The sequence below is a fragment of the Grampus griseus genome (assembly GCF_964374135.1).
Source record: "Grampus griseus genome assembly, chromosome: 2".
Taxonomy (NCBI): Eukaryota; Metazoa; Chordata; class Mammalia; order Artiodactyla; family Delphinidae; genus Grampus; species Grampus griseus.
Genome location: NC_139018.1, coordinates 107,791,394 through 107,818,697, shown reverse-complemented (window position 1 = coordinate 107,818,697; position 27,304 = coordinate 107,791,394). Strand labels below are relative to the sequence as shown.

Here is a 27,304-nt window from a genome sequence, read left to right as displayed (position 1 = left end):
AGGCGGAGGCGGCGGCCGCTCCGGCTCGGCTCCGGTTCCCAGTGCCTCCCCCGCCGCACCCCCTCCCCGCCTCCTGCACCCGCCAAACTTGATGTGACCCCAGCCCGACGCTGCGGCTGCCCCTCTCACCGCCCCGCGCGCTCCCCACCGCCACCCAGCCCCTCACCCCCGGAGCGCACCGCTCACCTCGCCCCTTCCCACCTCCTTGCCGGGGCCGGGCGCCGCGCTAGCCCTCCGCGTTCCCTTCCCCTAGCCACCCCCACCCCACCCCCCGCACCATGAGCAACCTGAAGCCGGACGGCGAGCACGGCACCAGCACGGGCACCGGCACCGGCACGGGCTCGGGCTCCAGCGGCACCCTGGAGGAGGAGGTGGGTCTGCGCCCCCGGGACTTGTTGGGTGAAGTACACGCGGAGGTGGGCGGGGGACGGGGCGCGCGGGGCCCCGCGCGCGATCTGGCAGTCGCTCCCGGCGCCTTTCCGCCGTTGCCCTTCGGCCGGGGAGGAGCAGCCCGTGTCCGGCGGGCGGGGGCGTGCGGCCTGGACTACCCCGCCGGGCGGGCATTGTCTCCCCGCCCTCCCAGGCTCGGGGCCGACCGTGCGCCGGCGGCCGTCAGTGCGTCCCGCGGTGGGCGAGCTGCGCCGTGTCCGCCCCACGCCTGCTGCCCGCGCGTCCTTCGTTCTCCACTCCGCCCCGCTCGCTGCCCTCTTCCGAGGCGCTCCTCCCGCGTGGCCGGGACTCCCGCCTCGGCTGGGAGGAACTGAGCGGGATTAGCACGGCGGGCGGGCGGCACCCACACTCCCTTGTACTTTCCGCCCTGACCCCTCCCCGTGACCTTGGAGGCCTGGGCCGGCTGCGCGGCACCTTGGTTCGCTAGAGTTGTAGTCATGGGGGTAGACGGCTTTCTTCACGGCCCCAGAGCTTGGGCTTTGGCAAAGATGTCAGCTGACTGAGTTGGGAAGGAGATGCCTAAAGACACTCAGTTCCCAGTTCTCGTCTCTCGGGTTTTGCCGTGGCAGACAAGCCAGGACCCCAAAGCTGGCCCTAGTGGGATTCTGCTAGGAATGTCCACCGGCCATGTGCTAAGAGGAGGGAGTCTGGGGCGGCTTCGTGCAATCACCAACAGCTGAGTGGCTAATTGGATGTGGCAAAATCCGGGAGGGTGTATGTGTGGGGGGGTGGATATAGCCTTAAGGCTATCAGTGAATGGAGACCAGAAGCTCGGCCCGCAGAGACAAAAACTGGTGTGGAAAGGGGGCAGCCTTCGCAGCTCTCTCTCTGAAGTGGCCTCTGCTGTGTCACTCTAGGGCCAAGAGACCCTAGACCCTTCCTGCCGCGCCCTGGCATGCTCTTGCCCAGGAAACCAAGGGCCGGTTATCCACCCTGAGCTCCCTTCCCCTTGGTCTGGGGTAGAAACCGCAGAGCCCCTGATGGGGGCTGGCGTTGCTGCCTCCCTCCTATCCAGTGGCGGGTGCCCGCCCGCCGTGCTATAGGTTTGGTGCAGAATGGCGGCACTGGCCCACGGCTGGGCTGGGCTCCTCACTGTGGGAGGGATGATGGGAGGGTCACACTGCCAGTTCCCACTCTTAGCAATTCAGAGGCCTGCTGCCAGCCCCAGTCCACCAATGGCATGACAGCTTGAGAATCTAGGTCTAGATCCCGCTTTCTGTGGGGAAGGAAAGGAGGAATCTACAACGCTTCACTCTGAAGAGTGACGAAGGAAGGCCTGACATATGTCCACGAGTGTGGTGTGGGCTCTAGTGGGCTGGGGTTCATTTGGCTCCTAAAGTCCTTGTCCTTCTTGGACCTTGATGCTGACAGGCCCTTGGCTTTGCGGACCCCATCCTGACTCTACCTGGTTGTTCAGAATCTCCCCTGAGAGTTGGGGGAGGCTGACAGGGTTGCTAGTGTGTGTGTGGTCTCTGCTGAAATTGAGGGAGGGAAGCCATCTCCTGTGAAGCTGGGCAAGGACCCGGAACCACTTCTGCTAGAGGGTTGACTTCAGCAGGGACTTACCTCGCCGAAGAGACCCTCAGACCCACCCTTTTGAAATGGGAAGGGTGAACCACGTGGCCAGTCTAAAGTCTTGGAGGAATCGTTTGAGGTATTGGTCACTTTTTTCTAACTAGCTTTTTGAGAGAGAGGGCAGAATCATCAAGAAGTGGAATCCCTGCTCTCCCTCCTTGTGGGCAGAGGTGGGCTACAGCCCTGTAGTGCTTCAAGGAGTTCAGTGCAGCTGGTGCTGGGGAGGGTGGGGAGCATGGGCTCCTGTTTAACAGAGGTCTAAAACTAAGGGCCCCAGTGATTTCTTGGAGCCCAGAGTCTGCTCTGGTCCGGTAAGCACAAGAATCGGCCCCTTCTCCTCATTAGCTTTCTGAAAAGTGGGCCAAGAGCTCTTCAGCCAGGGTTCCATCTTGGATGGGTGGTTTGAGCAGGAACTAGACTTATTCTCTTTAGCTTAGATGCCCCCTAGGTAGGCAGTTCTGCAACCCCCAAGAGCCACCATTGGGGAAATCCGCATTAGCAGTGGTGGTTTACTCTCGTGGTTGACCCAGGCTGGCTCTTGGAGATTAGCTAAAGCAAACCTAGGAAGCCAAGGAAGAAGTTAGAGGTCAGCCCTCCCTGAGATGTGGCTGAGTAGGAGGTGGTTAGACCTGTAGGGATGGAAAAGGCATTCCAAGAAGAGGGAATAGCATGTATAAAAGTGGGGGGTGGATTGTGGAGCCACATGGCTTGTTGGGGTGACTACCAGGAATTTGCTATGTTGCAGTAATATTGGAGGCCGCGTTATGAACAGCCTGAGATCATGCAGGCTTGGGAGGAAATTGGCATTTTTCTGCTACTTAAGAAGAAGGTGTGTTAGAAGCTTTGAAAACTTCTAACCCTTTAACCCTTTGAAAGCTAAGGAGGGCAACGAGGAGTTAAGGGGAACAGCTACGTGTCCCTTTCAATCTAGAAGCCATACCCCCCCACCCCGAGGTGCGTCTTGGCTGGTGCCTGAGCTCCAGAGTGAGGCAGTACAGCACCCGAGCCCTGCTCAGGGCAGGCTTGCCTCTGGTGTTGCCCAGTCCCAGATTCAAGCATCTCCTGTCTTAGTGATTCTTGAGAGATGGCTGGAGAGTTACAGTGTTTCTGGGGAAGGGTATATGTGGTTTGAAAGAATATTTTATTTTGAAAATGGAGACATATTTTAATACAAGGCAGTGTTAAGTTACAGTAATGACTCGTTGGGGGCCCCCTGAGAGGAGGGTGGTGTTTGGAATCTTGGGGTGGGGAGTGCGGTTCAAGTTTCTAAGAGTTAAAGAAGTTTTATGCCAACCTAATGGTAAGCTCTAGAAAGGCAGAGATTAACGGTAGCTAAGGGAACTACAGCTTGACCTGAGCGTCTTGGCCCCTCACTGCCCTCCATCCCCATCTTTGCCTGTCCATGGCATCTACCAAAGCTGGGCCAAGATCGCTTCTTGCACGTCTGGTACCCCACGGTCCATCATGTGTCCTCTAGGGGTCTCTGAGGATCCAGCTAGGTCCCTGGCCCCTGGCAGGATGGCCAAGGTTAGCACTCACATGAGTGAAGGAATTTCAGGGTCCAGTGTGTGACTTGGGCACTGCCCCTTTTCTCTGCCATCAAAAATATTTGACAGAATCTGGGACATCTTGGTGCTCTGTCTGCAGACTTTTTTTTGGTATAAGGGGAGGGAGGCATCTATGCTTCCGGGCTTTTACCTGGAAACAGGACCCAAGTAGGTAGATCCAGACAGATCTGGTAGATCAGACTCCCCTCCTCCCTGGCGGTTGTTGTGAATGTGTCTTCTCTGCTCGAGTAACCTAATGGTAAGGCTGTTCTATGCGTAGTAAACCCATACATAGTCTTTGTACCAGGCATTGTTTTGAGCACTTTACCGTTTTAACTCATTTAACTTCCACAACAGCACTGTGAAGTACTTATTACTATTTTATAAGTGAGGAAACTGAGACACAGAGAGGTTAAATAGCTTTCATGTAGCTAGTAATTGGGTAGGTTGGGGTTTGGACCCAGAGTTTGCTCTTAACAACATACTATACCCACTGTTCTGTTTTATATTGGGGGTTTGGATGAGACTTGGGGGTGGGGAGGGGAGAGGATCTGCAACTGAAGTTTTTTAGGGCTGAGCTTTAGGTGATGACAGCGTCCCAAGCAGAAGCTCAGGGACTGGCTCCAGGCTAGTTCTCTTTGGGTTGGTGGCATCCCAAGACTGGGTGGTGGGAGCTGTCAGCCCCTGCAGGAGGAGCATTTTATCACAGATAATGTTTAGAATTGTTATTGCGGTGATAAAAACCAGAACAAGTGAATTCTCTACAGACAGTACATCCCCCTTGTAGCCTGGGCTGGGGCTGACTGCCTTCACACCCCACCTCCACCCTTGATTCCCTGTTGCGTTGGGCATCTTAACTAAAAAAATTGTACTTACTCTAAAGTGACTGCCTGTCGTTTTGGGGGTCCATTCTCTTGGGTCTCCTTACCTCCTCCTTCCCTGTAAGTGGACAGCCTGGCTAGTTCGCCCCAGTAAGAACCAACTTCTAAGTATCATTCAGTGTTTGGACATTCTGATTTCTCATCTCAGTCTCTGGGGTGGGGCTGGGGGAGGAGCCTGGCGAGTATTGTAACTAGAGGCAACACGTGAACTGTGGGATGCTTTGCTCTGTTTTCATGCTCTCCACCCATTTATCCCACTGGTTCTCCAGACAGTCCTGAGAGGTAGAGGAGAGGAGTCCTCCCACCTGCCCTGAGTGCTGAGTTCCTGGTCCAAGGCCACCCACCTCTGGTTACCCAGACCCGAGCTAGAGTGCTAGCTTCTGGCAGCACCTGGTGGCCTCCAGCCTCTGCTCAGCCATTGATTTTGGGTAGCAGCAACATTTGATGCCTTGTCGGTTCCTCTGCCGTCCCCTGACCATGGCTGCCTCAGAGGGGTCCTCACACCCCAGGCAAAGCTGTGAGGCAGTGGGGCAGAGCCCGTCTCCCATACTTCAGAAACCATGTTGCTGTGAGGTGGGAACTGCAGACAGCCCACGAAGCTTCCTATGCCGAACCCCATCTACTGCCTGCCCAGGGACCAGCACGGCCTCCTTGCTTTCTGCTTTTTCCCCTATTCCGTCCTTGGATGGAAAGAATAAGATTACCTGAGGTGTGCCAAGGCTAGACAGGTGGCAAGATCGTTGGGTCCTCCATTCCTGAAGAGTCCACTGGTGGATCCATCCATGCCAGGCGCCTCCAGAATATAGCAGGAGCTGGGTGTAGCGGGAGGGTCTGCCTTGGCCCATCTGTCATGGCCGTCAGTCATTTACAGCCGACTGAGGAAAGGCTCTTGGCTGTCGCAAGTCATCAAGGCCACCTGTATAGTTCTGAACAGGCCTAGGACCCTCAGGGAGAAAGGGCAGGGTCTGACCTGGACGAGCCCATGGTATGAGTGTCTGGAGTCCCTACCTTCTTTTTTTTTTTTTTTTTTGCGGTACGCAGGCCTCTCACTGTTGTGGCCTCTCCTGTTGCGGAGCACAGGCTCCGGACGCGCAGGCTCAGTGGCCATGGCTCACGGGCCCAGCCTCTCCGCAGCATGTGGGATCCTCCCGAACCGGGGCATGAACCCGTGTCCCCTGCATCGGCAGGCGGACTCTCAACCACTGCGCCACCAGGGAAGCCCCCTACCTCCTTTTTGTGGTTAGCCAACCTACCCTTCCCCAAGTGAGTTTTGGGCTTTAACTGGGAGAGGTCAGAAGAAATTACTGGAATAGGACCTGAGACCAGTTTGGGGAACCTTTGTTGCGATCAAGGCTGTGAAGAGCTTCCACCCAGACTGGTCCCTGTTCTTGTGTGTAATTGTAGCCATATGCGGGCACAACTTGGGATGGAGGGGTTCTTCTGTGTTGGTGACAGGGGAGCTCCAAACCAGAATCTAGGTCCTAGAAGTAGTTTCTATCTCTGAACAGAGACCCTCTCCCAACAGGAGTGTCCCTTTGGGAAACATCTCTCGTCAGACTTCATCTGCCTCAGTCAGGTGGTGCACAGGTGTGGCGTGCTCGGTGCTTTGTGTTCCTGTGCACGGTGCCGTGTGTTCACACTGGATTAACATCACATGGTTTAAGGGTTGGAGGTATTGATTTTGGAGCTAGGGGAAGTGCGTGGGATTCCCCTAGGACAACGCCTTGAATCTGTGGGGTAGCATATAGCAGTGATGACAGCTGCAACCTTTGCCAGCCACAAGGGTCAGGCAATAGATTGGCATTGGCTGACCACACAGCAGTAGGAGGGACAGGGGAGGCTGATGGTACAGGAGGGAAGGGAGCCTTGCCCAGAAGCTTCATGCTAGAGACCCTGTGAGCCTGTCTTTCTTTTTTTTTTATTTAACATCTTTATTGGAGTATAATTGCTTCGCAATGGTGTGTTAGTTTCTGCTGTGTAACAAAGTGGATCAGCTATACATTTACATATATCCCCATATCCCCTCCCTCTTGCATCTCCCTCCCACCCTCCCTATCCCACCCCTCTGGGTGGTCACAAAGCACTGTGCTGATCTCCCCGTGCTAATCTCCCTGTGCTATGCGGCTGCTTCCCACTAGCTATCTGTTTTACATTTGGTAATGTATATATGTCCATGCCACTCTCTCACTTTGTCCCAGGTTGAGCCTGTCTTTCTGAGTTGCCTCTGAAAGCCTTGTCCCTGGTTCTGTCTGGAACCAAGTGGAAAGCAGGCCACCCACCCCACCCCCACCCTGCCTCCAGGCAGCCTAGTCAAGGAGTCTGCATAGCACAGTTCATGCTATTTGGTTGGGTTCCCTAATGAGGTGTAGCGCAGGGCTCGCAGCAGACTTTGACCAGGTGTGTTCCCAAGATGTGAAGCCTTCCCTTCCTGGGGGTAGAAGTAGCTTGGAGTATAAGGTCCGAAGCCTTATTTAATCCAGCTTAGTTCCTCCCACCCCTACACACACACACAGGTGGAGCTCTAGGGCACATCGCAGGCCCTGAAGGAAGAGCCCCAACTTCCCAGGCAACTTGGACTTGACCCCCAGCTCTGCCAGTGGCTGGCCAGGCACCTAACTCCTGAGCTGGTTTCCTCAACTGTAAAATGGGCCTGTACCACTCTGCCCGTTACCTCAGAGGCCTGTCAGGCTCACACTCCGATGGTAGGTGTGAAAGAAGTGGAAACTACAAAGTGCTGCCCAGCGTGGGGCCTTAGAGCCAAGCCCTGATACATGTGATTTGGGGCTGGAAGTAGCAGGGGCAGGCAAAACACTGTGGAACAGCCCCTAAACCTGGACTTCTCCCCGCCAGGTCAGATCGTGATGACGTTGGCGGTGTCCTAGGTGGGCACTGCTTGGAGGGAGGCTGGGCGCTGTCCTAGCCTGGGAGCTGAGCAGCCCAGAGCTCCTTGGAGGAAACAGGAGGCGCTGGCGTTCTGGGAGCATGTGTGTTTGTATCTGCTCGCTGTACTGTCTGGCTGTATCTGCTTGCTCTTTTTCCCTGTGTCCTTGTTCAGCCCTTATAAGTCCTGGGTCTGCGGGCCATGTCACCACATTCCATCCACCTCTCGTCAAGTGGCCCCACTGAGAGGGACTTCTTTCCCCCGGGGAGGCGTAAGAGCGACCTGCCAGTGCCAAGCCTAAGCACAGGACCCAGGCAGAACCCAACTCTCACCCCGCCCCCTACATATGTATCCAGAAGAAAAAGGCCAGGCCGCTGAGATCTCTGCAGAGGTACAGTGACTTGCTCGGTGGTTTCTGTTTGGCAGCTCCGGTATTGCCCCAGCAGAGAGACCCCTCTCAAACCCCAAGGGCCTGGCTTCTGACATCCTGCTTTCTCACCCTCTCAACCTCTACCCCTTCTTTACTGCTTTCTTTGCCGTCTTGTGGGCAAAACGAAAGCACTGGAGCTCTGAGCCCATGGAGGACAGTGCCCGAGCATTACTCCCAGACTCCATCACGGTCTCCCACTTCCCTGGTTTCTTGGAAGGTCAGGGTGTGAAGGGCCCTGAGGCGAGTCCACCCCTCCTCTTTATTGCTGAGGCAGTGGTGAAGGCCACGAAGCCACTTGCCTGGCCGGTGGCAGGGCTGGGACTTCAATCGGGCTCCTTGACAATTGCTTTGAGGCTCTTGTTCTTTTGTTTCTGTGTCTGGTCTGTTGTCTGAGCAGGAGGCTGAGCCTGAGTCCTGTGTCTTGGTTCTCAATGACCCTTTTCCCCTTGCAGAAGCCAGGGCCGAACTGGGCGTGATGAAGTTTAAAAAGGACCTTCAGTATCTTTACAGCAGGAACGCGGCAAGCTTTATATAACGCAGGCTGCAGCTCATAAACTCCCATGATCTGGCTGGTGGGGCGGTAGTGGGACACCGAGATGGCGTGGCTTGGGCTTCTGTTTGGACTCGGGGCTTCCTGGGGCTGTGAGGAGGGGCCCTGCTCTACCCCCACCCCTTCCCCGCTGCAGAAGGCTGCTCTGGGAGTTGGCAGTCTGTCAGTCTTCCCTCTGACTTCCCTATACCTAACTGTTTAGGACTAGCCATGGGATCATCCAGTGGGACCCCGTGCACCCCCGGTCAACCTTCTGCTAAGGACCGTTGCTGCCCTCTTAGCTCAGAAGCTGAAGGTCATTTTTTCTGGGCATCTAAGGCTGACCCCCACTGGGCTCTGAGTGGGTTGGTGGTGTGAGATCAAGGTTTGCAAAAGAGCATTGACTTGTGAGCCGGGCACCTGGGGACACTGGGGCTGCTTCTGATACGCTCGGTGACTTGGAGCAACTCACTGGACCTCAGCTAAAAATAAGGTTTCTTCCAGCTCAGATGTTCTGCATTTCGGTTCCTGGAGAGGGCTGGGAATTGGGGAAGGATGTGGGAGGGGCTTATGAGAGGCTTGTTTTTCCCTGTTTGGATTTCCCTCCTCCCCCACCCACTTTTGTAAGGGGTGTTTTCCATCCAGATGACACCAGCAGGGCTCCCCATGCTAAGAGGCAGGGTTCAAAGTAAGCGAGTTACTTGAACATTTTGATGAAGTGGTTGGTTGAAACAGTTCCCTTTCCGGATTGAATTCTAACTTCAGAGATGTTGGATTGCCACAAAGAATCAATTTTCAAGTATCATTTTTATCTCTTTGGTATGATGTTTCTATTGCCCAGAGTCAAGTTCCTTAGCCTCGTGAGGCAGAGATTCACCTAGAAGGCAGGAGTTGTCTTCTAGTGGGGAGTGTTTCTGGTGGACTGCTGGGATTTATTTGGGGTTGGGGGAAGGGTGGGGATGACCCTGATGTTCTCCTCCCTCAGCATCCTTTGTGCCCTGGACGGGAGGTCCCTGGAGTCCAAGTCCAGGGTGCTGTCTTGGAGAGTACAGGGCTGGGGTTTGGAAGGAGGCCGTGGTTGTCCTTTGCAGTTAAAGGGTAGGGGGTTTAATATCCATGGACATACGACTGTTTTTGACAGCAGTGTTTACCCCTTCCGTCTCTAATAAAAACTGGTATTTACGGCACTCATCCTCTCAGCCACAGTATCCTGCTGCCACCCTTAAACTGAGAAGTTGAGTGTTCAATTCTTGGTATGAAGGTGGAGTGTGGCCAGGCCCCAGCCTGGGCTGATTGAATGTGGCGTCCCCCCACTAGGGAGGGAGGGCCTCATGGTGTGGCCCCTCGGACCCCACACCCCAGTCCTGTCCCACATGGAGGCTTTCCTCTGGGGGGAACGCCCCCTGCCCCGCCTCCCCCCACAGCTCCCTTCCCTTGACTTCTGCAGGGCCCCCATGTGCTGGGCCCTGTGTGTGCCCAGGGGAGGACAGAGACCTCTAAGCAGCCACTGTTGGGGGAGCTGGCCTTGACCTGGGGGCACTGGAATGACAGGTGTGCCTGTGCAGGAGTCCAGGCTGACAGAGATGTCCACCTGGGCTGATGGAAAGAGGTCGAGTCCTGCCTCGAAGCCTTTTAGGCAGAAGCCTGAATTTCTGCTATTAGGCTGATGCCTTGGGTATCACTGTCACCTTGCTCCTGGAGGCTTCTGTTTACTTTCATTTTTTCTGAAGATCTGTAAACAACTGTTGGTTTGTTTGTCTGAAGGAAGATCATTACTGACACACAAACAGGAATGAGTTTGTCAGAGCCCCTTCTTCCTACTTCTCTCTAAAAAGTTGTCTTCCCTCTGGGCTGGGGAGGGCTGCAGTTTTCACCTTTACTGAGGGAAAGGGTTGCACCACCCGGGGGCTCGGGTCCTCTGTCCTGCTGGGATTACAGAAGGTGCTGGAGAGGCTCCTTGAAGGGGGCGTTCCTTCCCCAGGGGCCTCAAGAATAAGGCTGAGGATGGGGGCCACCACTTCCTGTGCCCTTCTCTGCCCCTCCCCGGAGCACTGGGAATGAGATGGGTGGCCTTCCGTGGAGGAGGGAGGAGCAGGCAAGAGGTCGTTGGGAGCCCCAGGCACTTGAGGTCCAGCAGTAGCTGGAGGGAAAGGGCCCACGATCACACAGCAAATACCTAGCCAACCCCAGGAAGCCTGCCTACCAGTGATAGCCTGTGGTGTGGACTTCCTAGAAGGGGCTGGACTCTCCCACCCTCTTGTTCCCAGCACCCCCGGGGAAGGATAGGCAGCAGGGCTTGCTTGAGGGACAAGCAGCCTCGGGAGTCCCCAGGCTTTGCTGGCCAGGGACACCGTCGTGCTGAAGGCCAGTTTGCTGCCCTAGGCAGGCCTGGCACTGGCTGGGACCTCCAGCGAGGCCAAGTCTGCTCCTGACCATCATGAAGGCTACACACCATGTCTGCGATGTCCTGTATGGGGACACCTCTCTGGCCAAGTTCCTTGTCCACGTTGAATTCGGTGCTTCCAGTGGTTCCTCAACATGTGTCTTTTACTGGCCTCTAAGGATTCCCCATCCCCCCTATTTTTTTTTTTTTTTTCCGCTGCGCAGCTTGTGGGATCTTTGTTCCCTGACCAGGGATTGACCCCAGGCCTATGGCAGTGAAAGCGCCAAGTCCTAACCACTGGACTGCCAGGGAATTCCAAAGGATTCCCTATCCTTTTTCCACCTCTCCCCAGTACCTTCTCCAGCCTGTTCCAAACTTGCCTTCCATCTGTGCCAGGGACATGGCTGTGGTCCAGCACAGTCTGCTGGTACTTGCCATGAAGATGACCATTTTAACAGGACCGCGGTTGCTTTCAATGTTTCAGGGCAGGAGGGAGATATTCTCTTGGGCTGTGTGGATGCTTTTGGAGAAAGAGTGAGTGAGTGTATGGAAGAAGGGCCTAGGTAAACAAGTTTGGTTCCTTCTAGCAGCCTGGGATTGTGTGAGCCACCCCTTCTGCTTCCTCCAAGTATCTTAAAGTAGTTTCGTGTTGAATTCTTGTAGTAAACTTGTGGAATAGGCGGTGGGATCTTTGGCTGGTCTTTTCCATCTTGGCATCAGTGGTGGTTGGTCCCCGAATCCTTGTCTGTGCCCAGCCTCTCTGCTGAATGCTGCACCCTATGGCTGTGAGGCTGGCACCAGCAAGTGGCACGGGAGGAGTGGTCGCCAGTGCTGGCCTGGGACACAGGACTCATTGGCCAGGCCTTGCAGAAGTAACCACATGTCTCTGTCCCTGCCATCCCTAAGGATCCCGACTGTGCCATTAGGTTGCCTTGTCACCTTCCTATTCTGAGCCTCAGTTCCCTCATCAGTATTTATTCATCTATTTATTTATCTATCTATCTATCTATTTATTTATTTATGGCTGCGTTGGGTCTTTGTTGCTGCGTGCAGGCTTTCTCTAGTTGCGGCGAGCAGGGGCTATTCTTTGTTGTGGTGTGTGGGCTTCTCATCTTATCTTGCTGCGGAGCACGGGTTCTAGGCCTGCAGGCTCCAGTAGTTGTGGCTCACGGGCTCAGTAGTTGTGGCTCGTGGGCTCTAGAGCGCAGGCTCAGTAGTTGTGGCGCACAGGCTTACTTGCTCTGTGGCATGTGGGATCTTCCCGGACCAGGGCTCGAACCCGTGTCCCCTGCACTGGCAGGTGGATCCCTAACCACTGTACCACCAGGGAAGCCCCCGTCATCTGTAAAATGAGGGTGTTTAACTAGCTGAACTCCACGGTGCCTTCCACCTCAGACATGGCCTCCCTGGGGAAGAGGAACACTAAAGAATCCAGTGACTGTGTAAGGTTGTCTCACCTGTGTTCCCAGCTCCAGGCTGATCTGGACCTGACCCAGCCTGACTAGAAAACCTTATAACTAAATGGCTCATGGTACCTGATAGGTGAGGTTTTTGTGCAGGTCAGTGTTGAGATTATGGGACCCTGAAGTGAACAAGCATATGGTTGAGCCTCTCCTGTGTGCTGGGCATAAAGTGTGCTCTTCATCCTGGAGGTAGAGGGTGCCTGTGTTGTACAGATAAAGAAGCTGACATTCAGAGAGATGAAGCAGCTTCGCCAAGCCAAGCGTAAAGCTGGGATGCAAACTCTGGTCTAACTAACCAAAGCCTTTCCCATTTATGGCATCACTCTGCCGTCCTGGACCACATCGTTTCTGGCTGTGAGTCCCTTCTTTGGAGGGACCAAGGTGTGTAGAGACGGGGGAGGTCTCAGATGTTAAGCCTGGCTCTAGGCACCTTGGAGGACAGGAAAGTTTTGAGACTTGCCTCCTATCTCTGGGTTTTAGAGTCCAGGTGAGCTCAGATGGTGGGACCAGTAAAAGATAAGGGGTCCTAAGGGCCCCAGAAGACTTCAAAGGAAGGAAAGAGGGGTGAGGAAATAGAGGGACCTGAGGGATGGATGCCCTTCAGTTAAGGAATGAGGAAGGGGTGGTCTGAGGGGCAGTGTGAGCAGCTGCCATGCCCTATGTGGGTGCTTGTCGGGGACCCGGAGTCTGTGGGCCGGGGCAGGACCTGATGGAGTTGGAAGTAGCATGGTGGGTAGGTGGGCTCTGGAAACTCTTGTTCTCTCGACATGTGGCCGGCCAGCCTGCTAAGCTCATACTTCCTGTCACTCCAGCTTTGCCATCATTCTAAACAGGCACCCAGAGAAGGGACTGGCTACTGAACGGATGTGTGGCAGAACTTTACCCATCCATGGGGCTAACAGGGCTGCCCAGGTGTGGCTGCCTCCGTCCCCACAGCCAGAAGGATGGCACAGATGGCTGAATCAGTGTTCCTGGATCTTACCCAGCTTTGCTCCTTGCTGAGCCAAGCTTGCCTGAGCCCTTTCTGGGCCTCAGTTTCCATGTCTGCACGGGGGGATAGGCAGAGGGCACATCATCTGCCAAGGTGTCCAGGGTCAAGTAAGAACCAAGGAGAGCACTCAGGTCAGGCTTCCTGTGACCTAGCCTCCCAGCAAAGGGTCTGTGAACTGGCAGACGGGGACCCACCACCTAACCCATAACTGCCTTGATGTCAGCTTGTTTCCTAAGGAATGACCAGGCACCCGACGCAACCTGTATTGTAGCCTTTAGAATCTAAAAGATGGGAAGCCAGGGAAAAGAGTCATCTGGCCCAGAGAAGGCTGGGAACCAGAATCTGAGCTGGGAATGAAGGAAAGTTCCCCTATACTCACTCCCCTCCCCTCCGCTAAGCAGGAAACTTTGTGCTGAGAACTTTCTATTTAAGGGGGCCTCTGGGGAGGTCTGGCCAGAAAGGAGCCATTTGAGGAAGGGTTTAAAATTAGCCGGGGTGAAATGGGTGGCCCCTGGGGAGAACTGAGGTAGAGGTTTCTGTGGGCGGCTCTGGCTTTGCATCTTTGACCCAAAGCATGTCCCCTCATCCCAGGGAGGAGGGAGTAGCGCTGGTCCAGGCCGATCCAGCAGGACCGTGGCTGGCTTGTACTCTTTCAGTCCATCGTCTGTGGTGGGCTGGGCGCCCAAGTCCTGGCACCAAAAAGCAAGCATCATCTCTACCAGCCTGGGTGAGTGGTTGGGAGGGAGACCTGGGTTTTAAGTCCCAGGTCTGCTGCCTTTTAAAAACAAGCTGCATGGCCTGAGCGAGGCACTTCTCTTTGGGGGTTTACATGTAAATGAAAGGCCTTCCGTCAAAGGGCAGAGGGGTGTAGAGGATGGCTGCCCTCTGGAGTCCAGGAACTCAGTTCAGCCCACTCTGGAGCCTGGGCTGTCCAGTTTCTCCCAGATGCTTCTGGGACAGGGCAGTGCTTGAGAGCTGCGTGTATAGGGACACAGCTGCCAAGGGCTGTGAGATGTACAGAACCTTTACCCCAGGCCCAGGAGCAGAAGTGTGTGTGGCGAGGAAAGGCATCGCCAGAGGGGTGGAGGTGTCCTAACTGGCAAGGAATTCTCCTGGGTTTGCTTCTCAGCGAAAACTCATGTGAGAGAAGAAGCTGTCCTTACCTATTTTATCAGCCATGGGCTTGGAGTCATTCCTGTGTGGCTAGGGGTGGCGACACTTGTTACGGGCAGCTATGGGGGCTGGTTTCCTTTGCCACTCCTGGCTCTGTTGTTGACATGTGTGTTCATTGGAGGGGGGAGAGGGGAGAAGGGGAGGGGGAGGGAGAGTGTGTGTGTGTGTGTGTGTGTGTGTGTGTGTGTGTGTGTGTGTGTGTGTGTGTGTGTGTGTGTGTGTGTGTGTGTGTGTGTGTGTTGGGTGTAACTTTGCCTGACTGCCCTGGGTTCCTGATTCAAGCCATTGTCTCCAAGAAGGCTGTTGCCTCAGTTCCTTCAGCAGGCCATCACTAGAGCATGGAAGAAGTTCTTTGGTGCCTCTGGGGGGGAATGTGGCCCACTAAATGTTTTCAAGAATAGCCACGTGTTGGGTGGGCTGAGGCACGTGAACTTGTTCTTAAGTCGTCAGTGACAAGTTGAGAAGACTTTCGTTTGGCTTAGTGGTATGACATGCACCTTGAAACAGGAGTCAAGGGAATTCCCTGGCAGTTCAGTGGTTAGGACTCTGCGCTTTCACTGCTGAGGGCAAGGGTTCCATCCCTGGTCGGGGAACTAAGATCCTCAAAGCCATGTAGCCAAAAAAACAAAAACAAAAAAACAAAACAGGAGTCAAGTGTGTGGGGAAGCTCTGCTCTTTTGGATTTTTCATTACTCAGAAAGCACAGTTTCAAGATGTATTTTTAATGGATCTACACTATGGAAAACCCTCCTTCTCCCATTATAATTATTGGCTGATCTGGCCTTGCTAGTTGAGCATTGGAGGCCAGCAGCATTTAACCAGCAGTGGTGAATTAGGGAAGTGTTCCTGCCAGCCCTATCCTGGACCTCACCCACTGTTCGGGAGGTCAGGTTTGGCAGGAGTCACAGGATGGACACCTGGTGTCTACTAGACCTGGCTTCAGTGCCAACTTGTAACTTTGTTGAGGGCAAGGCTCATAACTTACACCATCGTCGGCCTCACTTGAAGTTGGCAAGATCCTACACATTCTTCAAAACCTAGCACCACTGTTCCATCTCTGACTCCTTCCTCAAGTCCCTTATTCAGTAAACATTTAGTACCAGCACCATGCTAAGAGCTGGGCAGAGAAGCAAGAATATAATACATTGCTGGCCACTGAGGAGCCTACATCTAGCATGGGAAGCAGGAGGAGATGGATGTGAAAGTGCTGGGCCCCCTGATGAAATCGCTCCAAGGCACAGAGTTTACATCTTTGCCTCCCCGCTAGACCAGATGGAGCCTTTCTACCAGGAGTCCATGGGAATATTCTGAAATATATATACGTTTCTACTTGTGCATTTTTTGGAGGTAAGACACCATAGCTTTCTTCAAGTCTCAGAGGGTTCCTTCATCTATCTTGTTAAACAGGACTCTCTCCTTGAGGCTGTCTGTGCAGAAGTGCTCAGCTAGTGCTTGATGTGACACCTGCAGGATGAACCCAGGGAAAGGAAAGGGTCCAGAAAGGTTTTTTTTTTTTTTTTTTTGCGGTACACAGGCCTCTCACTGTTGTGGCCTCTCCCGTTGCTGAGCACAGGCTCCGGACGCGCAGGCTCAGCGGCCATGGCTCACGGGCCCAGCCGCTCTGTGGCATGTGGGATCTTCCCAGACCGGGGCATGAACCCGTGTCCCCTGCATCGGCAGGCGGACTCTCAGCCACTGCGCTACCAGGGAAGCCCCCAGAAAGGGTTTTGAAAAGTTAAATGCTGTGAAACTTGGGGTGCTCATTTGCCTCAGCCTCCAAAGAAGGCTCAGGAAATCCTGAATTCTTCCTTCAGCCCTGGAAGGATTCCAGTTCCTTCCTGAAGGAAGAGCCATCATCCTTGTTCTTCTGTCAGCCCGGCCCTGACCACTGTGGTCTCTTCCCCAGGTCCGGACACTGTTCGTCAGTGGGCTCCCTGTGGATATTAAACCCAGAGAACTCTACCTGCTCTTCAGGCCGTTCAAGGTGAGTCTGGACCCAGCCACCCATGGGCAGAGCCTAGGATGGAGGAGAAGCATGAGGAATGAATCGCAGACCGGGATTGGGCAGCAGGAAAGCTAGAAAGTGTGATGGCAGCCCTGATTCTCTGTCCCGGTTCTGCTAACTCATATGTTGCTTTCTGTCAGTTGCTTATTAGCCTTTCTGAGCCTCCGATTTCTCATCTGTAAAGTGGAGACAGTAGAATCTCAGTAGACTTTGCCGTATAAGGAATCTTTGAGATTCAGCATAGCGTTTTCAATTTGCAGATAAGAAAACTTAAAAAGGTGAGGTCTGTGCTTCCAGATGACAGGCTACGGGAGCAAAGGGGAATTTCCGCATGAAATGATGAATGCTACCGCATGATGGCCATCCCATGTGCTAGGCTGTGTGATATGGGACACAAAGACTGAGGGCACTCAGCGGTGGTGGAGATCAGAGTGGGTCACCTTTGGGAGGAGAAGAGTGTGAGCTGGGGAAAGGCAGGGCTGGGGGGTGGCCAGGGTAGCACAACAGAGGCTTCCGACCTTCCTGTTAATGACCACCTCTCTCTGCAGGGGTATGAAGGGTCCCTGATCAAGCTCACATCGAGACAGGTAAGTTCTCTCCAAGGTTTTTCTTCCTCCCAGCCCAGACCGACTGCTGAAATTGGAACTGAGCCTGTTCTCTTTTCCTCAGTCTTGAGGCATCTGGCAGCTGAGACCTGCCCCCTGCCACCCCTATCCTGTCCTAGGCTGACGAAAGAGTAGCCTCCACAGGTCCCCTCTTCTTACCAGTCAGCTCCTGGTCCTCACTCTCTGGCCCTTGAGAAGCCACAGTGGGACCCGGAGGCTGAGGACCATAGAGGTGGTGGCTGTGCTCTGGTTCCTGATGCCAGGGGTCCCAGGTCCAGAGCCTTCAGGAGCCATTTGGGGGCTGGACTGAGCCCAGGCAAAATGAAGTCGGAGAAGTTTTAAACCTGTTGTTCCTCCCACCCCGACCCCCCCTTTTAAATAAATAAATAAATAAATTTATTTATTTATTGGCTGCGTTGGGTCTTCGTTGCTGTGCACGGGCTTTCTCTAGTTGCGGCGAGCAGGGGCTACTCTTCGTTGCGGTGCACAGCCTTCTCATTGTGGTGGCTTCTCTTGTTGCAGAGTACGGGCTCTAGGTGCGCGGGCTTCAGTAGTTGTGGCACACGAGCTCAGTAGTTGTGGCTTGCGGGCTCTAGAGCACAGGCTCAGTAGTTGTGGTGCATGGGCTTAGTTGCTTCGTGGCATGTGGGATCTTCCTGGACCAGGGCTCGAACCCGTGTCCCCTGCATTGGCAGGTGGATTCTTAACCACTGCACCACCAGGGAAGCCCGGGGCAACAAGTTTATGCGACTTCCCTGGTGGCTCAGTAGTTAAGAATCCTCTTGCCAATGCAGGGGACACGGGTTCGAGCCCTGGTCTGGGAAGATCCCACGTGCTGCGGAACAACTAAGCCTGTGGGCCCAAACTACTAAACCTGCGCTCTAGAGCCCGTGTGACACAACTACTGAAGCCCATGTGCCTAGAACCCGTGCTCCACAACAAGAGAAGCCACCGCAATGAGAAGCCTGCACACCGCAATGAAGAGTAGCCCCCGCTCGCCGCAACTAGAGAAAGACCGTGCGCAGCAACGAAGAACCAACGCAGCCAAAAATAAATAAATAAATAAAATAAATTTTTATATATATATAAAACCTGTTGCCCCTTGATTGAACCTGAAGCCTTTCCGTGCCCTTGATACATTAGTGTCCCCTTTCGTGCTGGGGAAAACACTAGAACTTACACTTAATTACCTGCATACGTTAAAAAAAAAAAAGACTTTTACTGAAAGGGTGATGTTTAATGCAGTGGGATAAAGCTGTATTGGCATTGTTTCCCAGAATGTGGTACCTGGATGGGAGAGTTTTAGTGCCCCAAACCAAAAATACATAATTCTTGTCCATATATAATTATATAAATATATAATTCTTGGCCGTATCCTCCCTGTGTTCTAGCTGAACATAGGGGGGATATGGACAAGAATTATATATATTTTTGTTCTTTGTTGTTTTGTTTTGTATGCTTGAAGGGGAGATGGAGTGTTGGGAGAGATGCAAGGGTATTCTCTCTTTTTCCTACTAGCCTGTTGGTTTTGTGATCTTTGACAGCCGGGCAGGAGCAGAAGCGGCCAAGAATGCATTGAACGTGAGTAGACAGAGAACAGGCCTTTCTCTGACCCACAGACTTCTAGGCAATGGGTATTCCTGTTCCCGTCTTCTGCAAACCTTCCCCCACTCCACGCCCAAGGAAAGGACCCACAGATGTACCTTCCCCAACATCCTGGGGCAGAGTCTTTGGCTGCACTGTCTGTGCCAAACGCCACTACTCGCAAGGCCCGAGCAGTGTGTCCGCTGTCTTGGCCCCCGTGTGGGCGAGTCTTTCAGGCTGGATCATTTCTGGGGCCCTTCCGTCCCCAGTGCAGTGGACAGGCTGGGTCCTACAGTGTAACGCCTTTCCCTTCCTTTCCTTCTCACGTAGGGTATTCGCTTTGATCCTGAGAACCCTCAGACCCTGAGGCTAGAGTTTGCCAAAGCCAACACCAAGATGGCCAAGAACAAGCTAATGGCTACACCAAATCCCACCAACGCTCACCCCGCCCTAGGAGCACACTTCATCGCACGAGACCCCTGTGAGTGGCACTCAGAGTGGCCATCTGCTGCCCTTTACCTGGCAGAGCTGGGGGGCCCTCGTGGATGGAGTTGCGTGCAGAGGGCATCCCTGAGGGCATCAGTCCTGCCTGCCCGCCCCTTTTCCAGGAGCTTCTTGCGGCCACCATTACCCATCCCTGCGGGTCCCATGCTTCCTTCCTCCCCTGCAGCCTTTGCTGGACCTCAGGCTGAGCTCCTGAGCTGTTGGTGTCGCCCAGCTTCCCTGAAGCCTTCTCTGATCCCTCTTGGTTGAGATGAGCAGAGACCCATCTGAGGGCTTCTGGAAGCAGACAGGATGCTCACCAAGCCGGGCCAAGTTACCGTGGCTTCTTTCCCAGTCTCGGGATCCTTCAGGGGAGCCTGAGAAGGGAGCTTATGCTCAGTGATAGTGCTGGGTCCCCTTCTGTGTTTGGAATGGGGTGGCGCAAAGGGGGACCCGCGTTCTGACAAGGGGGGGCTGTTGTCTCCCGTCGCAGATGACCTGATGGGGGCCGCTCTGATCCCCGCATCCCCAGAGGCCTGGGCCCCCTACCCTCTGTACACCACAGAGCTGACCCCAGCCATCTCACATGCTGCGTTTACCTACCCAGCCGCCACTGCTGCTGCCGCTGCCGCCCTACATGCTCAGGTAAGCCTGTCGGGGGGAGAAGTAGGAAAGGGGAGAACAAAGGCTCTGAGTTGGCCGGGCTTCATTCCTACCCGGCCACGGGCCACCCAGGTCCCCAGAGCTGCTGCAGAACTGCTGTCTTGTAACAACAGTACCTTTGGGGTTTGGGGTCCCACAGAGGGGAAGGAGAGGAAACGCTGTGAGGCCGCCTCGAGGATACACTGCAAAGGCGAAGTGTGAGAGACCCACCGTGGGTCCACTGCCCCTGGACACGCGCGGGCAGGCTGTGCCGATTCTGCCTGTGATGACAGACCTGAGTGTGGTCGCCGGAGGCAGCCCGCCTGCCTCTGCTTCCTCCTGTCTTTGTGAACTTCAGAAAGCTCTGAAAGATTTCTGTGTCTGGGTTGTTCTTTTTCACTCATCTGGAAAGATAAGAATAGTAGTATCTGCCTCAGGTTGTTGTGAGAATTAAATGTTAAGCCATGTGAGGGGCTAGAATTGTACCTGGAACATCCGGGGTGCCCAGTGAGTGTTTGCTCTTTTGTTCAAGGAACGTGGGCACCCTGCATTGTGACCTGGGCTGGGGCGGGGTAGATGCAGCCCACGCCTCTAGGCGAGAGGTGGAGAGGGCACGGCTGGGCTGGGAGGGCTCTGTGCTTGCCGAATGCCGCGCCAGGTGCCCGAGAGGGGCACGAGCACCTCGCAGGTTACAGCCAGGCCTCTGCGCGGCAGTGACAGGGCACCGCCAGGCAGCGTGGGAGGGCTGTGGTGAGCGGCGAGCCCACCTGGGCCTCTCGTCAGTGAAGTGACTGAGAGCTGAGGCTCATGAAGAGTGACCTGGCTGCTGAGAGGGAGAGAACAGGGGTCTCCTGGCTGGGGCAGTAGAAGGGGACGAGGAGTTAAAGGGTGTGAGAAGCCAGGAGGGAGAGTTCCCAGAAACTAGAAGCTGAGGCAGGAGGAGTGGGCAGCTCTGCCAGTGGGAGGGTCAAGTGCGTGTCCATCCCTCTGAAGGGCTTAGTGACCTGGGTTCGCCCAGTTCCAAGGTGGAAGGTTCAGATTCCCTGACTGCCACCCTCGCAAGGCGTTCCCCCGGCCACGGCAACTTGGGTTGTACTGAGGGCAGACGCGTGGTTCCGCTTGGCGCTCACCCCGGCGGCACACCACAGACGGCTGGAAAATTGATCTGCGTAGGGAGGTGGCGGGGCTCGTCCTCTCTAGGGCGACGTTTGGGGGACTTACCGCAGACCAGTTCTGTGGTGAGTGAAGGCAGTCCTCTGTGACCCAGCAGAGTGTGGAAGGCAGCTGGTGCGGGGGGGAGTTTAACTGCAGGGACCCTGTGAGTCCTCTGATCCCAGCTGTGCCAGCAGTTAGCTACCTGATCTTCAGCAAGTGACTTCACCTCTGGGCCTCCGTCTTGTCCCCATCTGTAAAACGCGGGGGCAGGACCAGATCGGATGGAGAGGTTCTACCCCGTCTGCTCTGAGATGCTAGGCCGTGACAATGTGAGGCAGAGGTTGGGAGCCAGGGACAGTCAGGATGTCAGATTATTCAGGAGCGATCTCTCTGCCCTTTTTGGGGTGGCCCCCTAGCCGGCTGGGAGTGGTGCGCCGCTGCGGGTGCCTAAGCTTCGTACACAGGACGGTGTGCCCTCCTCTTGTCTTCCTTTCCAGCTTCCTCCCTCCTTCCCCACGCCCTGTGGCCGTCCAACTCCAGTCCAGCTACCTTGGTCCAAGTCCTGGCTCTCTCTTTCAACACCTGTGTGACCTTGGGCAAGTTTCTTGGCCTCTCTGTGTCTCGATTTCTTTGTGGTATGATGATAGTCGTAGCTACTTTAGAGGGTGGTTGGTAGCCTATTAGCATAGAGGGAGCACTGCATGCTTATTATTTCATGTCATTATTGTCTAGTTCCCTCCAGGCCTCGCTGTGCCTGAGTTCCTGTCTTCTGGTCTCCCTGGGAAGGGGATAAGGGCCCCCTCAAAGGATAGTGGCTTTTTTCGGGAGGCAGCCTGATGACAAGTGATCGGATCAGGGGGTGACTAGTTCTGTCCCGCTACTTGAGTTCTCTGGATAGTTGTTTCCTCGACAGTAAAACACACTGTTAGGACCAAATGTAGTAATAGGCATGAAAGCGTTTTCGAAGTAGTATCACTTTCTCTATTCCTTCCAAGAGCCCCCTCCCTGCCCCCGAAAGTACTGCCCCAGAGGTGGAGGCTGAAAATGCCTAAATGAGGGAGGTGGACCCTGGTGATCCTCAGGAGGTTATTCTGAACCCAGAGGACCCGTAGCCGCGTTTTTCTGTGCCTGGGGGTAAGGAGGTGACTTGGAGAGAAAGGCAGCAGCTGATAGACAAAAGGGGATGCCAACCGGTCCTTCCTTTCTGAACCCCACCGTATGCATCCTGACCTCACGCCCTCTGCCAGTGGCTCGGCCTGAGCGAGGCATCCTCATGTGGCTGCAGGGACGAGACCTGCAGGAAGAAAGGGGCTTGGAGATGGTTCAGTCCTGCTCTATCTCGGCACAAGGCTGTGTTGCTGGACCTTCTGATCCTTTTGATAGAATCTTCTCCTTTCAGAGGGTATGGGTGGCAGGGGCACACTGGGGTCTGGTACATGAAGATGGTGACCTAAAAGCAGGGATTCTGCATGTCCCCTTGCACCCCAGGGTCCTCCCAGTTTGGACTGCTTTTTCCATTTCGACCTGAGGGTACGGGGGTCTTTCACTGCAGCCCTTTGCCCCCCTTACACTGGCTCAGCCACTTACCGATGACCTTAAAGTTACAGGAATTCCCCTGCCTCTGTTTTCTTGTCTGTTTAATGGAAATGCTAATAGCATCAACTTTATAGGGCTTTTCTGAGGATTAAATGAACTTCGTGTATGAAAACTGCTTAGACCAGCATCTGGCACATGCCAGGTGCTTCACGAACATTAGCTAGTAGAGGTCTGCGTTCATGGGAAGAAAAAGACGGGGTTTTTTTCTCTTTTTTGCCTTTGCTTGTCATCCTGTTCCCCCAAATATCACTACGTTTAGTCCTTAGACTTGGTAGGTAGTTGGACACAGGTGTATAAGTAAATCCATGGGTATGAACCTTTTACGAAAATTACACATTTAATCTTTTTAAAACTTAAATATTAGGACACGCTTCTATGTAAGTAAGTATAGGTCTGCATTCTGGGTGCCTGGCTAGCCTACCAGTGTATAAGTGTGTCTGCCTCCCTGTAGATGGCAGTGAGGTTGTTTACACACTTTTCTTTTGCTCTGTTAGGCTGTGCTGCCATGGATGCCCTTGTTCACACCTCTCTGGGCACCTGTCCTGCCTGCTTTCCTTATCATAAATTCCTAGAGCTATTGCAAGGTCAGAGTGTAGACTTGCCGGTCTGAGTTAATCGTATTGTTTTGACTTTGTGATGAGTGAGGCTCCCTTACTTGTTGGCTGTTTCTATTTCTTCTTGTGTGGATTCATCCCTTTGCCCACTTTTTGGTGTATCTTCTCCGTTAGTCGGTCTGAGGGTCTGAGAGAGGACCGTGTGCCCCCCACTCCTTTGGGTGCTACCCCTCTTGGAGCTGTAGCCATTCTAGATGCCCATGGGCTGTCCCTGTGGGGTGGCCTCTTAGGACCTCCAACCCCGCCCTGTGAACGAGTGGAGGCCCTGACAGGGGACTGGCCACTTGCTCCCTGCTGTGCTGGCCGTGACCCCTGGGCCTGGGGTCTTGTTCTGAGCTGGGGCAGGAAGAGACCGTGCTTCTTTAGAGAACCTGGACCACTGGCCTATCCCAGGCATCTGAGGAGAGTGGAAATGCAGCCCTCCAAGTACGTTCTGTCTAGTTGGGTTGCACGACCATCCCGAGCTCAGAAATTAGGGCTTTCCTCTGCTTCCTCCCCAAGAAGGTGGTGGCTCATCTCAGGCTGGAGGGAAAGCTGCTGCTCTGGAGTCCAAGCTGCAGCACCTAGTGGAGAGGGTGGGGCTGGATGGAGCAGGCTTGTTGTGGGGGCCCCTAAGCAGCCGGTGGTGGAGGAGGGCAGGTCGGAGGCCTCCAGGGTCCCTCCCACTCTCGTCCGACGCTCTCCCCTTGTCCAGCCCTGCAGGGCACCCAGCCTGTCAGGCGCTTCCTTGCCGTGGGGCCGCTCCAGCTGGAGGCTGGGTGAAGTGCGGTGGTCAGGGTCCACTAAGGCTTCCCGGAGCTGGACCGGCCGCAGCCTTGTCCGGTGGCAGCGGTGCTGGTTTCCTCATCATCCCTCTCTTAGGGAATGAGCTCTGGTGTCCAGCCGGGCTTGCAGCTGAGAGGGCAGCCCACGGCTCGGCGAAGGGGAGGAGAGGCTTCCTCCCACTCAGCTGTCAGCTAGGAAGGGAGGGAACTGTTTCCAGATGTTCAGAAGACACGAGAGAAAATAAGATGGCCTCTGAGGCTGGATGGCTCAAAGAGGCTCTTGACCCTTTCTGTGTGGTGTGGGGCTTAATCAAGGTGGTCCTGGCAGCCAGGGGTCAACTGTGTGCCGATGACAGCAGTGCCACATCCTTGGAGCCCAGGGGCCATCCCGACATTGGTCAGGTGGCCTAGGCCCTAGTCCTGCCATGTGCCACGTGTCCTGGCATCTCAGAGGAACCAGCTGCCGACTTCCTGCTGAACACGGGGTGGTCAGAGTCCTGTGCTGTACAAGACAGCACCTAGAATTTGGAGGGGGCACAGGAGCAAGTTCTCAGGAAGCTTTCATCAGCCACCAGATAGCCTGGCGTTGCTCGATATCTTCCCTACTTACAGAGGCAGGGATTCCTGGCAGCCAAGTGGGTAACTGGGTCTGACTGCTTGTGCTTCAAGAGTTTTGTCTGTATGCCCAGCTGCTACTTGGTTTCCTCATCGGCTCTCCTGTGCCATCCCTTTCTTTCCTAAGAGAACCCCGGCTCCCATCTCTGAGTTCTTTTCCCACCCCCTCACTCGGGGCCCTGTGATGCCCTGCCGCCACCCCTCCCAGGTGGCCACGGGTCAGGCCCGGGCGGACGTGCTGTCTGTAACTGGGGCAGGCGGCCTCCCTGCAATCTTGGCTTGTCACCCAGCATGGCTCACCGTCCAGACTGGCCCATGGGGAATGGGGTGCATGTCATTTCCTGGCCTGTTTCTGGGAATCATGCTTTGGGGCCATTGCTCTGTGGGGCCTTCTAGCAAGTACCAGGGTTGAGGTAGCTGCCAGGCTCCCACTAGAGGGCTCAGCTGGTAGGTTACGAATCTCTAAAATTAGGAGGCTTTTGTAATGAAGGGAACGGGGGTGGGGGTGGTGCAGAAGCTGAAACGGGGCAGCGGCGGAGGCGGGGAGCATCAGCTGGGTCTTATCTGTGACTTCCTGGGATCCTGCAAGGACAGGACCAACTTCTGGAAGTCCTGCCTCTTGGAGACCACACTGACTTTGGTTTCTAATGTGTTTTTACATTGTCTTATCTGATCCTCGTGGATACCCTGTGACTTTTAATCATCTCTATCCTGTAGCTGTTGAGGACACTGAGACTCAAACGAAGTTGAGCAAAAATGTGTTAGGTGCATTCTCCCGATGTTAGGAATTCCGCACTCTCCCGGTTAAGGGGGCAGGGCAGACTGTTGGGCCAGTGCCCCCGGCTGCCAGCACTCCACCCGGTACAGTCGGGCTCAGTGGAGCGTGACCGCCTTCGTAACCCTTCTCTCATTTGAACCTCTGTCCTGCAGAGGAGGCAGGTCAGGTGGCGCTCTCCCATTTTCAGGATGAAGAAACTGACGCCCAGAGGTGAGTAACTGGCCCGACCTCCGCCGTCAGTGACAGAACCAGGACTCCGACAGGGGCACTGAAGGCCGTGTTTCCCAGGCTCCCCCGTCAAGCGAAGGGACTGCACAGCTAGCTCCTGACGTTGGCTTCTCTTGCAGGTGCGCTGGTACCCTTCCTCTGATACCACCCAGCAAGGATGGAAATATCGTCAGTTCTGTTAGTTCTTCAGTAAGTGCTGGCTCAGAGGCCTGGGACGGAAAGTGTCCTAGAGCCTGGCTCCCTGCAGGGCCTTGGTTCCTCTGCCTGAGTCCAGGAGCTCGCTGGTGCTACCCCAACCTGAGCTTGCGCCTGGGGCACTCTGGCTGGTTTTCCCCTCTCCTCCCACCCTGCCCCCCACCCCACATCTTGCAGCCTCCTCGCAAGGGGAGGGCCTGGGTTCAGCTCCAGTCCCATGCATCTGCTCATGGCCACCTCTTTCCCCTCCCTCCAGGTCTGGTCACCACAGCTCGAAGCCCCCGCCCGCCTCACTGGGGAGGGAGCCACCCTGAGCTTCCACTGCCCCCAGGTGGCCCGTGCAGAGCTGCTGCTTCCCTCCAAAGACTGTGAATTTTAAGCCTGACTCAGTGGACTCTTGTTTCCTTTCTCTCCTTTTCCTCAGCCCTGTCCTGCCCCAAAGCCCCTCTCCAAGGCCTCACGGCAGGATTCAGGGGCCTTCTCACTGGGACACCCAGACCCAGCTCGGAGGTCTCACTGGGACTGAGCAAGGCCTGACCTCCAGTCCAAATTTGCTTCCGTAGCCCCACCTCAAAGAAATGAGGCGTTTAATTTTGCATGTTTTCCTGGCATGAATTAAGACACTTAAACTTGTATATATGTGAGTGTACAGTTTGTTCTCACATTGTGTCACCATAGCAACAAGTCCTGACCACTAATGGTTCATCATTCCCGGTCCCTCTCCCCACACCCCCCTCCCCTGCACCCACCCTGCTTCAGTGAGGACCAAGCCCTGCAGCCAGTTCCGCCCTGCGGCTGGCAGCCTCCACCACCCCACACACTTCCAGGCTGAACAGGAAGGACCACCCAGCCAAGGTAGAGCGTTTTCTTGGTCATTTCAAATTGGGGTCCTCTGCTTCCTCCCCCTCAGATGAGCCAACAGCCATTAAGAAAACCCTTTCTCTGCCCAGTTTTTCGCTTACCTCTCCGCGGCGCACCCCACCCCTGCCATGGTTCCTCATGCTTTCCAAACTTCAAAACCAACCAAAAAGTGAAAGTATTTTTGTACCCTGTGTAACAAAATATTTATGCAACATGAAAGATTTTTCGTGTGTGTGTGCAATTAATTATTGAAGAGACCTTGTCCGCCCTGTCAGATAAGTTTAGCATTTTAGTTTGAGGCATGAAGAAGAAAAGGGTTTCCGTTCTCCAGCAGTGAGCCTTAGCGTCAGCCGTTAGTTTAAGAAAAATGAAGGAAAAATTGTGCAATTTTTTGTTTTGTGTGCACATCAGTGCATTGCCTTTGGCCGCAGCTGTGGCTGTCTTGCCGTTTTCAGACTTGGGAGACGAGGAGGCTGTTGTAATTGCTGATCCTGTGAGAATGTGAAACTGGATAATATATGAAATGCAAAATAAAAAATCATCCAAAGTAACTGCTCTCCGACCTTTGCTTCCTTGGGTTGTAGGTTGCCGTCGGGAGGGCACAGCTAGAGGACAGGTGTTGGGAGTTAAAGGGGGAAGGAGGCGAAGTGGGCCCGGGCCTCAGAGCTCACGTGGCCTCTCCCTCCTGCCCTCTTTTGTGTGACTTGAGGCTGGAGAGGAAGTGACCTGCCAAGGGCCGAGCAGCGGGGCCGCCTGGGTTTAACTCATTCTTTGTTTTCTGTTCTGAAGATGGGGGCGGAGATTCCCTGCACCCAGAGTAAGCACCTAAATGGGACCTTGGTTTTCTCTGGATGGTGTCATCTGGCTGCCCCAACC

General features: G+C 54.7%; 1 protein-coding gene across 1 annotated transcript; it reads left to right on the top strand.

Annotated features, from left to right (window-relative positions):
* RBPMS2 (RNA binding protein, mRNA processing factor 2) lies at positions 1-26,943 on the top strand. Its single transcript, XM_082649274.1, has 8 exons — positions 1-371; positions 16,210-16,287; positions 16,857-16,895; positions 18,432-18,494; positions 18,828-18,978; positions 19,474-19,625; positions 25,492-25,561; positions 25,824-26,943. The coding sequence occupies exons 1-7, from the start codon at positions 279-281 to the stop codon at positions 25,552-25,554; spliced, it is 639 nt and encodes a 212-aa protein (XP_082505400.1). The 5' UTR covers positions 1-278; the 3' UTR covers positions 25,555-25,561; positions 25,824-26,943.
* The last annotated feature ends 361 nt before the right edge of the window (positions 26,944-27,304 follow it).

Coding starts and splice junctions, on each gene's coding strand:
- RBPMS2 (XM_082649274.1), top strand. CDS start 279: ATGAGCAACCTGAAGCCGGACGGCGAGCACGGCACCAGCACGGGCACC. Junction 16,288..16,856: donor TGCTCTTCAGGCCGTTCAAG/GTGAGTCTGGAC, acceptor CTCTCTCTGCAG/GGGTATGAAGGGTCCCTGAT. Junction 18,979..19,473: donor CTTCATCGCACGAGACCCCT/GTGAGTGGCACT, acceptor CTCCCGTCGCAG/ATGACCTGATGGGGGCCGCT.